Genomic DNA, 15,726 nt, shown 5'->3' with positions numbered 1-15,726 from the left:
AACAGAACGTAGAGTCGATGTGACCTCTGTAACCTGAACAACAGAACGTAGAATCAATGTGACCTCTGTAACCTGAACAACAGAACGTAGAGTCAATGTGACCTCTGTAACCTGAACAACAGAACGTAGAGTCGATGTGACCTGTGTAACCTGGACAACAGAACGTAGAGTCTATGTGACTTCTGTAACCTGGACTAGAGAATTTGAATATCAGTGAATGGTACTCACGATGGGGCACTTCGGAGATGTCGCATGATGAGAGTGAAGGCAAGGTTGCGACATTTGTCATTGGCCTCCAGCATCAGCTGCCGGAGCTCACTCTGAAACACATTCCAGTTTCATGCATGAACATATTTCCAGACCCATCTTGAAACCTTAAGTTCAATGAAAATCAAAATTCATGCATGGTTTATACTGGATCTGTATGGAGAAGGTTTGTTTAAACAGTGCACAGATATTACACCTTTCAGGCTTTATTCAACTGGATTCCTATTCAGACAACTGATTAAATAATTTACCTCAAAGTTTTGAAGGATTTCCACCTTTCTCTTGGAGGTCTCATCAAGGTCATGCAATACATCCAAAAGTTCTGTAACAAAGACAAAGAGAGAGAGAGAGAGTGAAAGAGTAGGAGAGAGAGAGAGAGAGTGTGTGGTTAGTAAATGTCTTTCAGGTTTAAATAGGTACTTTAATATTTGTACACATACAAACAAATAATTTTTACCATCAATCAATATATTATCATAAGTGTGAATTTGATGCAAAAGTTATGACTTCATTCATTCCAACAGTGAAGTATTTCGAAATCTGAATCATTCCTACTATCATTGAAAAGAACTCATGAGGAAGACCACGGGACATCCTTAGAGCTTCTAACCTTCAACTGATCTACGTCTTCTGGAGTTTCTTGTAGATTGGGGCCAGGTGGGCTGATGACCAGAAACAGGCAGCCCGTATTGGTGACCCAATGGGTGTGGCATCATCCTGGCTGGTGGCGTCTGCCTCGGTCTTGTTCTGTCGGGGCAGAGCCAGGCCGGCAAGGAGGGACTTCAGCTCTGACAGGTCAGGATAGACAGATGACACGTCTCTAGAGGGGCACATGGAGAGAAAATTAGTGTTACAGCTGAAGATTTCTGTTAAACACTGCACACAGCAATTGTTTCAGCTACATGATGTAAATATTTTATTCTGGACCAGACAATTCAGAGATCCAAACATCAGCCACGATCCTGCCATTTATGTGCCATCAATAAAGTTAACGAGCAGGACCAGCCAATCCAAGCATAGGTTGCTCAGTCGATTTCAAACCCTGATTTCTGGCAGAAGTGAAAATATTAAATTCTTATACAAACATCACAATTTCTTTCTTTGTTTGCATCATAAATAAATTAGGAAGGTTTTATTGTGTTGATGTACAGCACAACATAAAATGAAATCTTGAAAAGTTACAAGGTATTTCGATCTTAGATATCATTTACGCCTCAACATACATAGATCTTATACAGATATTTCTTGATCTGAAATGAAAAATATCTATACCTACCCAAGAAGTACGACATATCTCTGTAGGAGGGTCATGGCACGCTGAGGATCATAGCTGACAAAACCATTCAGGAATGTGATAAACTTCACAATGACGGAGCCTAACAGCCGTTGCTCTTTGCCATGAGACTGAAATTAAATATAAAGCTGATGACTTACACATTCAACATATACAATCAATGGAGAGGTTTATACATTCTCAGGTAGTGAGCGCACCTGTATGAGGGTGAAGTAGGTCTCCAGTAAATATCAGGTAGAGAGCTCACCTGTATGAGGGTGAAGTAGGTCTCCAGAAAATATCAGGTAGAGAACTCACCTGTATGAGGGTGAAGTAGGTCTCCAGTAAATATCAGGTAGAGAACTCACCTGTATGAGGGTGAAGTAGGTCTCCAGTATATCTGGCAGTGACGTGTACTCTGCACGGAACACCAGTGGCTGTAGTAGTTCCAGGAGGCCAAGAGCATTGGAGAAGAGTGTGAGGAAGTTGCGGTGCTTAATCTCCCCGATCTTGTACTGTGTCTTCCCCCTCAGCAGGGCAGCCAACATGGGCAGCTGACTGGAACATAAACAGTAATATAATGTACATATACAACACTGATTAGTGAAACCAGTGACTAAGGCAACAGCCAATTACAAGTCACACAATACACTGTGTGAATACACTGACGTGAAAACACTGACACAATGGATGTGTGTTCGAGTAAGTGACTGGGTGATGTTGTGTTAACATTGACCAGTATGAAAGCCACACTGGCCATTGGTTTCAGTTACTGCATCAAAGAGGAAAATAAGGACCTTGTTCAACATGCGGCATTAATGCTTCAAGTATGGGACAATCACATCTTTGCTGAAGAAGATCTATTCAAACGTTTTTTAAACACTTTAACCCACATGTATGATGTATCAATGCTTCGTCTAGAGACAAAGCTAGCCTCTCACCGTAGTATGAGTTGAGGGTGTTCAGCAGCCAGCTTCCGACATCCAAGGTTGGCATCGTACATCCTGTTCTCAGCGGTATGCCCATGCACAGCATGACCGAATGCCATCAACAGTCGATGGGAAATGACATCCAGCTGTACACAAATCACATCATCACGTCTTGAAAACACCCATCATCGGTTTATACACTCATGAGAGAAGGCGGCTTTTAGGCACAGATAATATACTTAACACATACCGGTAAGATATCAGGTCTTACACCACATCAGCAGATGCTACACACAAATCAGACCATATATCCTTTACATACACATCATACCTTACACACATCAGAATAGCAGATCTTACACATCATACCTTACACACATCAGAATAGCAGATCTTTCACAAACAACAGGTATTCCCATAAATCAGAAAAGCAGATCATACACATCAATTCTTACACACAATCTGTATCTAACTCACAGGTCAAGTTAAACACACACTTCAGATCCTACAGCAGGTAATAAGGTCTTACATATCATATTTTATGCACACATTAGATATTTCACATGCATTCGACCTTCACCACACTTCAGGTCCACACATCAAATCTCACACAACACATCTTAGTCAGATATCAGTTCATTATACTTTGTTGTGGATAGTAACTAGGGTGATTGCCATGAGAATTTGTTGCGGATGAGAATGTTGAACCCACCTGACTTGGGTTGTCATGAGCGTCATGTTCAGCAGTGATGCATGACTTGTCAGTGAGCCACGACAGGATGTAGGGATACTGCAGGTACAGCTCGTACAGCAGCTTCGTCTGCAGGCAACTACTGGCAACAACAATCATACATGACATGTACCATTACTACATGATACATGTGACATGGGAGGAGAGGTACAGCTCGTACAGCAGCTTCGTCTGCAGGCAATCATACATGACATGTACCATTACTACATGATACATGTGACAAGGGAGGAGAGGTACAGCTCGTACAGCAGCTTCGTCTGCAGGCAATCATACATGACATGTACCATTACTACATGATACATGTGACAAGGGAGGAGAGGTACAGCTCGTACAGCAGCTTCGCCTGCAGGCAATCATACATGACATGTACCATTACTACATGATACATGTGACAAGGGAGGAGAGGTACAGCTCGTACAGCAGCTTCTCCTGCAGGCAATCATACATGACATGTACCATTACTACATGATACATGTGACAAGGGAGGAGAGGTACAGCTCGTACAGCAGCTTCTCCTGCAGGCAATCATACATGACATGTACCATTACTACATGATACATGTGACAAGGGAGGAGAGGTACAGCTCGTACAGCAGCTTCGTCTGCGGGCAACTACTGGCAACAACAATCATACATGACATGTACCATTACTGCATGATACATGTGACAAGGAGGGGGAGGTGGGGTGGCCTGGTGGTTAAAGCTTTCTCTCGTCACACCAAGGCCTGGGTTTGATTCTAAACATAGGTACAATGAAAGCAACAAGAAGCTAGAATTGAAAATTTTAACTATAAATTGTATATTTATATACTTATCCTATCTCACGACTTGCACCTCTCTCTCTTCATTCGACCATGAGTGGAAACGAATTAAAACTTTGCTCCAGGCCTACCTTGTCCCTCTCCCTGTGCTGTGCCTGCCTTCCTGCCTAAGTCATGCTCACTAGTCCATGACAGCACGAGGCATGCGCAGTCCTCACCCACGTGATCACCTCACATACTCATTCTCGATCTTGGAGCCATAAAAGGACAAAACCGGAACGGTGGTAATCTATGTAGTGGGGAGGTAGGGAGGGACTTTATCGCGTGAGATAGGATAAGTATATAAATATACAATTTATAGTTAAAATTTTCAAATTTTTAAACTTATCCTATCTCACGACTTGCACTTATCCCCCGGTAGGAAGGTGGGTCATAGATTACCCGAAGTTCAAGCGATAACAGCTAAGCGTTATGCCCAAACAACCGTAGGAAGCAACTACAAGGTAGGCCAAAAACTACCAAGTTACTACGTGCGAGGGTTAGTGCGAACCCATTGACTTACTAAGCACAAGTGTTCCCAGGGACCGAGATTCCCGAGCAATGTGGTGTTCAGTCACTACCTTCACAAAGTGAAAGGACGTAGCTTAGCGAGTGTAATCAGTCGCATCGCCACGATTTCCAAGGTACCCCCGTAATAAAAGTCTAACGACTAGTATCGGGCCAGCCCCTGCTTCGAAACAACCTCCACAGACACCGTCCCGAGGAGGGTGAAAGGGTAATTGAATCGGTAAAACTCACAATTTTAACGTTCAGTACCACAACATCATCTTATGACTTCCACTACTTACCACAGTAAGATCACATAGATGTGTATAGGCACTTAGGAGCATGAACGCTACGAAGTGTAACACTTCAGGAAGGACTCACTTCACTGACTTAATTACTCCGTGGAGCAGAGGACAGTAAGTGAGGTGGCGACTCTCTATAGTCTCAAACAAATGAGAGGAGAAATCTAAATCCCGGAAGAAACAAAAACGTAAATCAGAAAAAAATAATTCAGATTTATTCAGATTGTACACAAGCAGAAACGATCGCGACTTGGGATCAACTGCACAGTGGGATCCATATAGCATCGTAGCACAAGGAAGTTCATTATCTGCGATGTTGTGCCGCTGATAACTGCTGGGCAAGGACGAGTGGTCCAAACTGATGAAGGCCTTGAATATCCGTCACCGACACATCTCTGAGGTAATGAGACGAAAATACCGTGTCAGATCGCCAAAAACAACCCTCCATTATGGCAGTTAACGAGCACTTGCTATGCAACGCCATAGTAGAAGCCAATGCCCTGGTTTCATGAGGGTTGACTGCCAAAAGTGTAGGCTCGTAGTATTGTAGCTCGTAGCCAATATGAGAGTGTTGTGCGAGAGACTTCTGCCTTGGAAGCAGTAGACAAGGGTATAAACAGTCTCTTACGCAGACGGCGGCGCTCTTGCGATGCTTTAAGGTAAATGCTTGAAGTGCTCTGGCTGGACAAAGAGACAGATCTTCGACATCTGCTGGACCCAATATGGTAGACAAAGGCGGGATTGTAAAAAGACGATCAGGTTGACCCGGCAACTGTTTTTTTGCGACAAAATCCCAGCGCAATCCGAAAAATACCTTGCCATGTCTACTCTGTTCAAAACGGACACGGTTGACATCTAGAGCATGCAGTTCTGATATACGTGCCGCCGTGGCCAAGGCAATAAGAAAAAAGGTCTTCAACGAAACCTGTTCAAATTCCTTGGCCTGTAAGGGTTCATAATGCTCGGACACTTAGCGGCGCAGGACCACGGATAAGTCCCAAGCTGGTGGACAAAATTTCCTGGATTGGTCGGCTAGCTTAAAAGAACGAAGCAAGTACTGCGGTTCCGGTACTGTCGAAACCTTCGTACCAGAAGTCGTGGCTAGGACCGAATTAATAGCCGCCAAGTAGGTGGCTAAAGTGGAACCCTTGAGTTTCCTTGTAGCCCGCAAATGTTGTAAATATTCCGCAACAACCTGGGGCGAAGCAGTAGTAGGGGAAGCGATCCCTCTGACCCGACAATAACATTCAAATTTCTTCCACTTATCGGCATACAAAGAACGTGTGGATGTACGATGAGCTGCAGTGATAGCTGAGGCCACTCTGTGAGAATAACCTTTGGCTATTAGTGATTTCTGCAAATGTGCCATACGTGAAGATTGAACGTCTGTGGTGACTCGTGATACACGCCCGAGTGCGGATGAACTAGTAGGTCGTCCCGCATGGGAAGAGGAATGCTGTTTCGACTGACTAGGCTTTTTAGGCCGATGAAGGTAGGTGCCTCGCAGGTTGAGGGACTGACTGACTGACTGAGTTTAGCTCTACGCCGCCCCTTTTAGCAATAACCCAGCAACATCACGGCGGGGGACACATTGTGCCCTTGTGGGGAATCGAACCCGGGTCTTTGGCGTGAGGAGCCAACCCTTTAACTACTAGGTTACGCCACGGCAGTCGCAGTTCGAGGGAAATGAGAGGTCTAACCACTCTTGCCTCTGACAAAAAGATATCTCCTGATAAAACAACGTTCAATAAGTCGAGCAATTTTGTCAGTTCTGACGGAGTGTTCAATGTAGTATGTTCGGCGCATGGAGATTGTCAGTCAATCTACAGGAACGTTCCCATTGTAAACGAATTGAAGAAATTCGTACAATCGGTGATCTCAGGAACGTTTCGGTTGGCCAAACAAAATGATGGTTCGCCAGGTGGAGTGATAAAGGTAGTAGATCGCTGCCTGGTGACAGTCCTTGCATAACTGCAGTGACCTCTGAACTCAGTGCTTGAGCTAGTCAAACCGTTCACGGGTGTTTCTGTCTGTCACCCTAGATAAGCAGTCTCTCTCGACTGGCTGTCAAAATCCCGACACAATCACTCTTACCGGGAATGGCAGCATTCATTGTTACTAGCATTTAAAGGCTGGACTTGGTATCCGATTCGTGGGACCAAGACAAGTCTGCAAGGGCACTTCATAGTCACTCTAATCATCAAAATTCCGGTAAACAAACAGTAGTCCGCCATTTGCAAATGTTACACACACGAGTGACAAAAAACTGGACAACACTGTCTTCGGTTAACCGGGCGAGTCGCAACCCATAAATTCCGGGCTGAGCTATGCTGGCTATTTGACAAAACATCACTGCTGGTACCATGCGCAAAAACTTCACCAATCTGTTATCTGTCCAGAAACTTGCTTATCATGTAAAACAAAGGGAGCTGAAGATGACGAGCCATCTGCAACAATTGCACCCAACGATACACAAACACGCTGTTACCAGTAGTCTGTAGTAACAAGGACTCAGTGGAGCGTCGTAAAGTATTCCTGGCTAGCAAGCGTATCTAGTACTGCCATATCGGGTGGTTGTAGAACTGATATCTACACCGAAGGGTAGAATCGTTGAACCAAATCATTCATCAAAGGTGAAGATCGGATGATAGATTAAATCTGGAATGAAATGAGCCCCGGTCACGGAGGACTCTTGAGAACTGGGATTGTCAGACCGTCAAGTGCCGAGCGTGATATCTCTAGATGACTGCGCTACTGACATCACATGTAAAACAATTCGGCATAGTGAAGCACATAGCTACTACCTCTGTACAACCATCCGAAAAAGGGGTACAAGGTGGGATAAGTTATGTGACTAAAAACATTAAGCACCTCACAAGCCGTAAGGTAAACCGGATAAACAAATCAAATTGTTGAGCTTAGAGCTTGCCACTTCCTAATGAGGAATTCAGCACCTCACAGATGCCCTGTCGGGCTGGTAAATCGGTTCAGGGTGGTGAGCCGGAATGTTGACGTGATCTGAATCAGTCCGTGATCTGGATCGGTTCGGTAATCCGAAACGTTTAAATGATCTCAGCTGATGGAGAGATCTAGAACGCTCAGATGAACCGATGAGGCGAGGTAAAATGTTCCGGCCAAGGTGAATGGTTTCGGTGCTGTGCATGTGAATCGATGATGTGAACCGTTTTGGCGATACGAAACAGTCTTAATATTATGGCGAACTGAGTCGATATCGTAATCCACATACGCCGTGGCGAAACGGTTTTGACGATGTAACTCGGCTGTGTGAGTCAGCTGGCAACACAGAGCGGTTTGATGAGGCGGAACGACGAGAAGACATCTGATGATGCGCCAATGAAATTACCACCGTCTGACATGGGAATCTCCGGACGACGAGCAGTTAATACCGGTCGTTAAAAGCGGGGGTTTGTCGGGTGATCAACTGTTGAAGTGTAACGAGCTGCCAGCCAACGGGAGCAAGCATGTCTGCATGCTCTAAATACGTCCTTGATAAGGGAGCAAATTCCCGACAACGTTTGCTCCAGGAACACAGGTCAATACAACCCACACATGACGAGTGGGGATCCTAGGAAGTAAATATTGTTACAGTGTGCGCAAAATTACGCTACTTAGGGTCAACAGCAAGAAGCATGGTGTCAAAACCCGGCGCTGGAGAGGGATCAAGCGCAGTATTCCAAGACTCAGCAATAACCTATGACCGAGGCCTAGGTAGAAGTGGCATGGCATGAAGGTGAACGCCGATCCACTGAACCATAACGCAGCCTAGCAGGTGAAACCACCCGCACAGAAACGATGTTAATGTGGGAAACTATCACGTAAAGGTGCTGACCGCAAGTGCTCACTAGGGATATCCTGATTAACCTGAGGTGAATAAGACCGACTACGAGAATCACTCCGACGAAAACACACCGTACAGCTAGGTGAACCGGATCGAAATGGCGAACCACTTTGACTAGGTGAGACTGAACGACTACGTGAATCAGAATGCTGTGGTGAATTGATTCGACTATGAGATGGTGAGTTGAACCGAAACCTATGTTGAGGTGAACTGAGTCGGGAATGTGAACCGGTTCGTCCTGGTGAATCCTTTCGAGTTCGGTCTGGTGAGCCGGCTCGGCTGAGTGAACTAGTTCGACCCTTGGCAATGACACGGCTAGGTGAATGGTTCCGTTCTAGTGAACCAACACTGGCGTTAGACCCAATTCTGATTGGTGAAATGAGTCGAGGTGGTGAATCGGTTCGGACTGGTACATTGGAAGGACGACGAGAGCAAGAGCGTGAACGAGATCTAGAACGACAGTTCCCAGCAGTAGAAGAACGAATTCGAACCTCCGAACCAGATGGTGACTCAACTCGTGTGGGTGAATTGTTTCGTGGAATGAAACCGTACCAAGAGGAGAACGGATATGTTCCAACCACGCCGAGCCACGCTTCGATGATGAATGCTTGGATTTAGAAGTTTCGAGGACCTGAACGGTCCGAAGAAACGGATCTACGAGGATGAAGTAGATCGCAGGTCTTGTGCAGAGGAAATATCAGCCATTACCACCCTTGCATGCCCATGAGAACTTGAGCTAGGTGAGGAAAGCGTCCCAAACGCCTTTTACATTCTCAGACAAATAGGAATCAGACGAAGCATCCATAAAATCTTCGTTAGGAGAGACGGGAGATTTAGAACGGCGAGCAGGTAGGGTGGGGCGATGTAAACATTGTTTTTGGCGGGAGATGGACCAGATCCCGCATAAGCATTCCTGGCCCTATGTGCCAAACGTACGTTTGTAAGCTTTAAAATCCTCATTAGACAGTCCTGAATACTTAGGACAACGTTTGTCCCAATCACAACAACCCACACAATCAACACATAATGTGTGTGGGTCCCAAGCTGAAAAAACTTTATTACGCTGAGCGCAACACTTCGTTTCTGGCCTGAACAGGCTTAACCATGTTGAGCAATTATCAGACGAAAAATTTTTCACATCCACTCAGTGGAGCGACAAGAAAGAGAATGAGTATGTGAGGTGATCACGTGGGTGAGGACTGCGCATGCCTCGTGCTGTCATGGACTAGTGAGCATGACTTAGGCAGGAAGGCACGCACAGCACAGGGACAGGGACAAGGCAGGCCTGGAGCAAAGTTTTAATTCGTTTCCACTCATGGTCGAATGAAGAGAGAGAGGTGCAAGTCGTGAGATAGGATAAGTTTAAAAATATCCTTTTTTTCCAAGTCACTGTAAATCAAAAAAGGAAGCACTACTTACAAAATAATCACCAAATATTATTTAATAGTCCAGTTTAACAGTCCACAGTAAAATTAGGTTGTCTTAGACGAGAGGACTAACGTGAATATATAACCATGGGTGTTGTGTAGAGGGAGATCTTTGGACAGAGGTAGGAGAGTTTTGCAGTGAGAAAAACACTGAGAAAATAAGGCATGGGTTGAGGAGACATGAGCGCGGTGAGTGGTAAGGAGAGCGGTGAGTGGTAAGGAGAGCGGTGAGTGGTAAGGAGAGCGGTGAGTGGTAAGGAGAGCAGTGAGGGGTAAGGAGAGCGGTGAGTGGTAAGTAGAGCGGTGAGTGGTAAGGAGAGCAGTGAGGGGTAAGGAGAGCGGTGAGTGGTAAGGAGAGCAGTGAGGGGTAAGGAGAGCGGTGAGTGGTAAGGAGATCGGTGAGTTGTAATGAGAGCGGTGAGGGGTAAGGAGAGAGGTGTGAGTGGTAAGGAGAGCGGTGAGTGGTAAGGAGAGCGGTAAGGAGAGCGGTGAGGGGTAAGGAGAGCGGTAAGGAAAGTGTTGAGTGGTAAGGAGAGTGTTGAGTGGTAAGGAGAGCGGTGAGTGGTAAGGAGAGCGTTGAGTGGTAAGGAGAGCGTTGAGTGGTAAGGAGAGTGTTGAGAGGTAAGGAGAGCGGTGAGTGGTAAGGAGAGCGTTGAGTGGGAGGGAGAGCGGTGAGTGGTAAGGAGAGCGGTGAGTGGTAAGGAGAGCAGTGAGTGGTAAGGAGAGCGGTGAGTGGGAGGGAGAGCGGTGAGTGGTAAGGAGAGCGGTGAGTGGGAGGGAGAGCGGTGAGTGGTAAGGAGAGCGGTGAGTGGTAAGGAGAGCGTTGAGTGGTAAGGAGAGCGGTGAGTGGTAAGGAGAGCGGTGAGTGGTAAGGAGAGCGGTGAGTGGTAAGGAGAGCAGTGAGGGGTAAGGAGAGCGGTGAGTGGTAAGGAGATCGGTGAGTTGTAATGAGAGCGGTGAGGGGTAAGGAGAGAGGTGAGTGGTAAGGAGAGCGGTGAGTGGTAAGGAGAGCGGTGAGTGGTGAGGAGAGTGTTGAGTAGTAGGGAGAGCGGTGAGTGGTAAGGAGAGCGGTGAGTGTTGAGGAGAGTGTTGAGCATAGAGGAGTGTTAAGCAGGACAGAGTGATCAGAGTAAATGGGACAGCAAATAGCAGTGGAGAGCACTGAGCAGAGAGTGTTCAGCAACGGGAAGAGTGATGGCAACATGACACATACCTGTGACCGTGCTTCCCTTGAAGATGATCCACCAAAGCTCTCAGTCGGACATCCTTGTCAGCCAAGCAGGCCTTCAGCAGACTCATCCTCTGACAAAGGGTCTCTGGGGTTGAAGAAGATGGGCTCAGGGCACCAGCAGGATTGGAGGACATGGCTGCAGTTGTTTTCCTAGTGTCACCAGCTTCTTCCAGGATGTAGTCCACCACACATATCACCTGGCTGATGGTCGGCGACAGAATGTCCTCGCAACTGTCCATCTGGGACAAATAAAACATAGTTTATTACCAGGAAGAGCATTACAACTAGCTTCATGATATTGCTTTAATAAGAGAAAGATTTCAGTCCTCCACAAACTGAACAAAGACCTCCTGCCAGCCATATGCGTGTAAAGAAAGTCCTTACCTTCTTGCACTCTCGTCCCTGCCAGATCTTTGGGATGTGGATACACGCCCACAGGAAGTCCAACACTGCCGTTGCATTGAAGCTGAAATACAGGTTTCTGAAGTTGAAGGTTACTGAACCTACAAATACTCACTGCCTGAATTACCTCAGTGAGACTGCTAAGATCAATTGTTAATTCTTTTGAAAGAAGAATCCTGATCTCTTAGCTAATGCTTAATTTAGTATTCCTGTGATATTACTGAAATTAAGTGGAAAGCCTGAAGTTAACACCTGAGTGAAACCCACCAGCATGGGTCTGGTGCTGACACATGTAGAAACACAATCATGGCAAATCTGGTGTCAGACATGTGACACCTGGGACAACTGGGTAAACCATGCCCCCAGAAATAAACAAAGCTTGATGTTGATGGAACACATAGCCACATGCTTCACAGCCATCAGCAACCAGGTCATATCAGGCTATACAGAAACAACAGCCATCAGTAACCAAATCATGTCAGACTCCACAAAAACTACATTACCTCTTGTCTGTGTTGTTGAGGATCCTGGTGATACACCTGTTGACTGTGCCCCAGTTACACTGGTGAGTGAGCAGCGCCAGCAAGTAGGGCTCCTTCCGGCTGCCTGGAACCTTCTCCCTCGAATGGCTGACGGTCTTCTTAGCAAATATCAACTGCTGCTGCAGATCGGGGTTGGACTGGATGATTTCAGGGTCCAGCAGTTCCAACCAGTCAATCAGCAGAGAGGCAGTGGATACAAGCATGGGCGACCTGGTGGTAAAATGGCAATGCTGATTATAATCCCGCAGGTGATCAACTACAAAGGACTTTTTCACACTCACCATCTAAAGAACATATTATTTGTCTTTCACAACACAGGATAAAGTTGACAAGAGAATGTCAAGGGTAAAGACTTAGTTCCTGGTTCACTTGTTATACAGCTGAACATACACACTTACACTTTCTCTAAATGTATCAGAGCCTGACTGGCAGCCTTGGCACCATCTGCTGATGTCGTCTTCTCCATCAGCTCCATCATACACTGCTGCACTAGGTTCTCAAGGTCAGGGTCGCCACTCAGAGCTGGGAGACCTTCAAAACACCAGTCAACATTAGGTCAACTATCACAAGCTACCCATGTAGGTAGCATTCCGGCTCACGCAAGCGGAACTAAACAAAGGAATAACAGGTTAGAGAGAACACTGCCTTATACCTCTGCAACTAGGGAGATGTTGGTTGTGCTTATAGTGATTAGAAACGGGGCTGGTGTTGCTTTCAAGATTACTGTACTGATAGAAGGCGACATGCATGCGTGCATGTCTGCCTAATGGCAGGGGCCCAGCCGAACACCAGTTCTCTGTTAATAGTGTTGGCCCCACAAGATCCCATGCTGTTGTTACACCACTCAGGCACTTATACTGTCCATGAGCTGGCCAGTTTTATCCCCTTACTGCCGAGCCCAATGCACAGCAACAATAAGTACAATTTTTTATCACCTTGATATGGTTTTATCCCGATTTTAGCAATATTCCAGCAATATCAACGTGAGGGACACCAGAAATTGGCTTCGCACATTGTACCTATGCTGGGAATTGAACCGTTGTCTTCTGTGTGACAAGCAAACCCTTTAACCACTATGCTACGACACCGCCACTATTTTGGTATGACACATCCTTGGATTGAACCATCGATCTTCTTCTCTTTGGGCAGATGCTTTATCGAGTACAACAAGGCAGCAATGTGACGTAGGGCTGCAATCAACAAACTGATCATAAAGCAACTAGTACTGTTCACCATGTTAGCACCACAAAACGAGATGCCAACTTTACCCTGCAGGGGATGTGTGCTCATGCCATCAACCACTGTTCTGTCTGTTCCTGAATTCCCCAGTCACCTCTATGATAAAGATGTAACATTGCTGGGAGGAGGAGAAAACAACCCTCGCACTAAAACAGGGGGCGGTGAGGTAGCCTAGTGGTTAAAGTGTTTGCTCGTCACGCCGAAGACCCGGGTTCGATTCCCCACATGGGTACAATGTGTGAAGCCATTTCTGGTGTTCCCCACTGTGATATTGCTGGAATATTGCTAAAAGCGGCGTAAAACCATACTCACTCACTCACACTAAAAAAGTACTCTACCTTGTGTGAGCTTGTTAGGATCCACTTTCCCACCAGTTTTAAACATCTCCAGTTTCATCTGAGTTCTTTCTTTGGTCTTACTCTCTGATCCTGATGTTTTACCAGCTTCCAAGAACTGCTTGATGACCGACAGGAGTGGACTTCTTCGTCCCGGTGTGAAGACAGCCAGGCGTTCCACCATCCTCCTCACAGCATCAGAGAGTGATGTCTGACAGCACAATAGTGGTACAATAAAACATTATCTCAGGTACACATATAGAGAACGTCTGTTTGTGTCTCTCATCTCACCACCCCGATCAAAAACAGAACCATTTTTCATACAGTCTCATTTTTACACATATTGAATACACCGGCTAACTTCTGTTTAAAATCATTCCATGAATCTTTCTTGTAATTCTGAATTTCTTAAGTAATTTGTTTCCCACCTGTTTAGATATGAGCAACTTGAGAAGTGGTCCTGATCTGGAAGATGTCTCATAAAGACGCGCTGCAAACTCGGCACCTTTTGTTGATTCCATGATCTGGGCAACAAGCATCTCAAAATAATATCAACATAATACATGTGTCTGCATGACCATCTCCTCAGTGAAAGTGAAAAATGCATGTTCTGTCTTTAAACATGAATACAAAATACAGTTCATCATCAATCGAAATATAGCTACATCTGTTTGTTCAGTTGCCATCTTGTAAAACCTAATGGGATAATGCTCAATTCTGTATAACAGATGTTTGTCATGTGCAGGGCTACAGATAAGGGGCGTACAGGCGTAATGTACCGTATATGACCGTCTATAAGCCGATCCCATGGATAAGCCGACCCCCAAACTTGACCCTCAAAATCAGTGTCAAAATCATATCTCTCATGAATAGGCCGACCCCCCGCGATGGGTCGCGGCCAACAGAGACCAGAGTACCCGGTAAGTATGTTCCATCAACGACGAGACACCATTACGAGAATATTACATAATAAAGATTACCGGTGTTTGTTTACCTTTTTTTAACGATCACTGCTTGCATCAACAACGAGGCGCATTTGGAAAGTGGATATACAGCGTAAGTGTTGGTGAGAATATTACATAATAAAGATTACCGGTGTATTGTGGCAACATGTGTTTGTGTTCTTTTATATCCCGAAGATCACTGCTTGCATCAACAACGAGGCGCCATTTTGTGAAAAAGTACCATCGGTAAATAAAAACTGAAGTCAACTTTTGTATCAAAATATATTATTTAAGTGTCCATATTTCATCTATATATATATGACAATAAGAAAAATAGTCCACTAACAATAAACACTGACATTTCTGCAAGAGAGTTCTGAGATTTTCACAAGTCATCGGGTCAGAAACCCATCAAATTCCGTGTCACTGTCGATCCACATTATTCAAAGAATTCACTGTCATATATATTGTGTCTACTCAATGGATCGAAACGAAGTGTAGTTGACAGAAAATGCATAATATATTTTGCTTCTCTAAATATCATATTTATTGTAGCAACAAACTGGCTTGCTTATTTTACCCCATTCAACAATCACAAACTGATTACCGCCTGCTTCCATGTCACGCGTGCTTACCACGCTCATGATGGTCCGTTATAACCTTAGTGTTGATTATATATTTTTACATAAAAACTATTACACAATGCTAGGATATATTTTTTGGGTTAAATAATAGTATTCAATCAATAGAATTCATCCCGCTATATTATTGTGCATGTTTGAACTTGTTCAAGGGGAAACGGTGCACAGCTGATTGCTATTTCCGGCTTTGTGTAATGCGAGACAGATACGCGACGGTAATCTTAATTAATTTATAGAGCAAAACTGTAACTAAAATTACACAATGCTAGGATATATTT

At 45.1% G+C, this 15,726-nt stretch overlaps 1 protein-coding gene across 1 annotated transcript; it reads right to left on the bottom strand.

The window, feature by feature from the left end:
• Nucleotides 1–249: 249 nt before the first annotated feature.
• Nucleotides 250–14,387, bottom strand: LOC124280893 (integrator complex subunit 1-like; the record flags this gene model as incomplete). The annotated part of the gene is made up of 13 exons (XM_046716875.1): nt 250–320; nt 519–589; nt 878–1,087; nt 1,544–1,671; nt 1,909–2,098; nt 2,482–2,615; nt 3,182–3,302; nt 11,328–11,584; nt 11,730–11,811; nt 12,251–12,499; nt 12,688–12,820; nt 13,867–14,074; nt 14,292–14,387. Coding segments are annotated over 11 exons (1,797 nt in total), but the record flags the coding sequence as incomplete, so codon positions are not given.
• Between the last annotated feature and the right edge of the window lie 1,339 nt (nt 14,388–15,726).

The sequence above is a fragment of the Haliotis rubra genome, unplaced genomic scaffold (assembly GCF_003918875.1).
Source record: "Haliotis rubra isolate DU_JTF1 unplaced genomic scaffold, ASM391887v1 Scf276, whole genome shotgun sequence".
NCBI lineage: Eukaryota > Metazoa > Mollusca > Gastropoda > Lepetellida > Haliotidae > Haliotis > Haliotis rubra.
The sequence above is the reverse complement of the archived record's forward strand: the minus strand, read 5'-3'. Positions and strand labels throughout refer to the sequence as shown.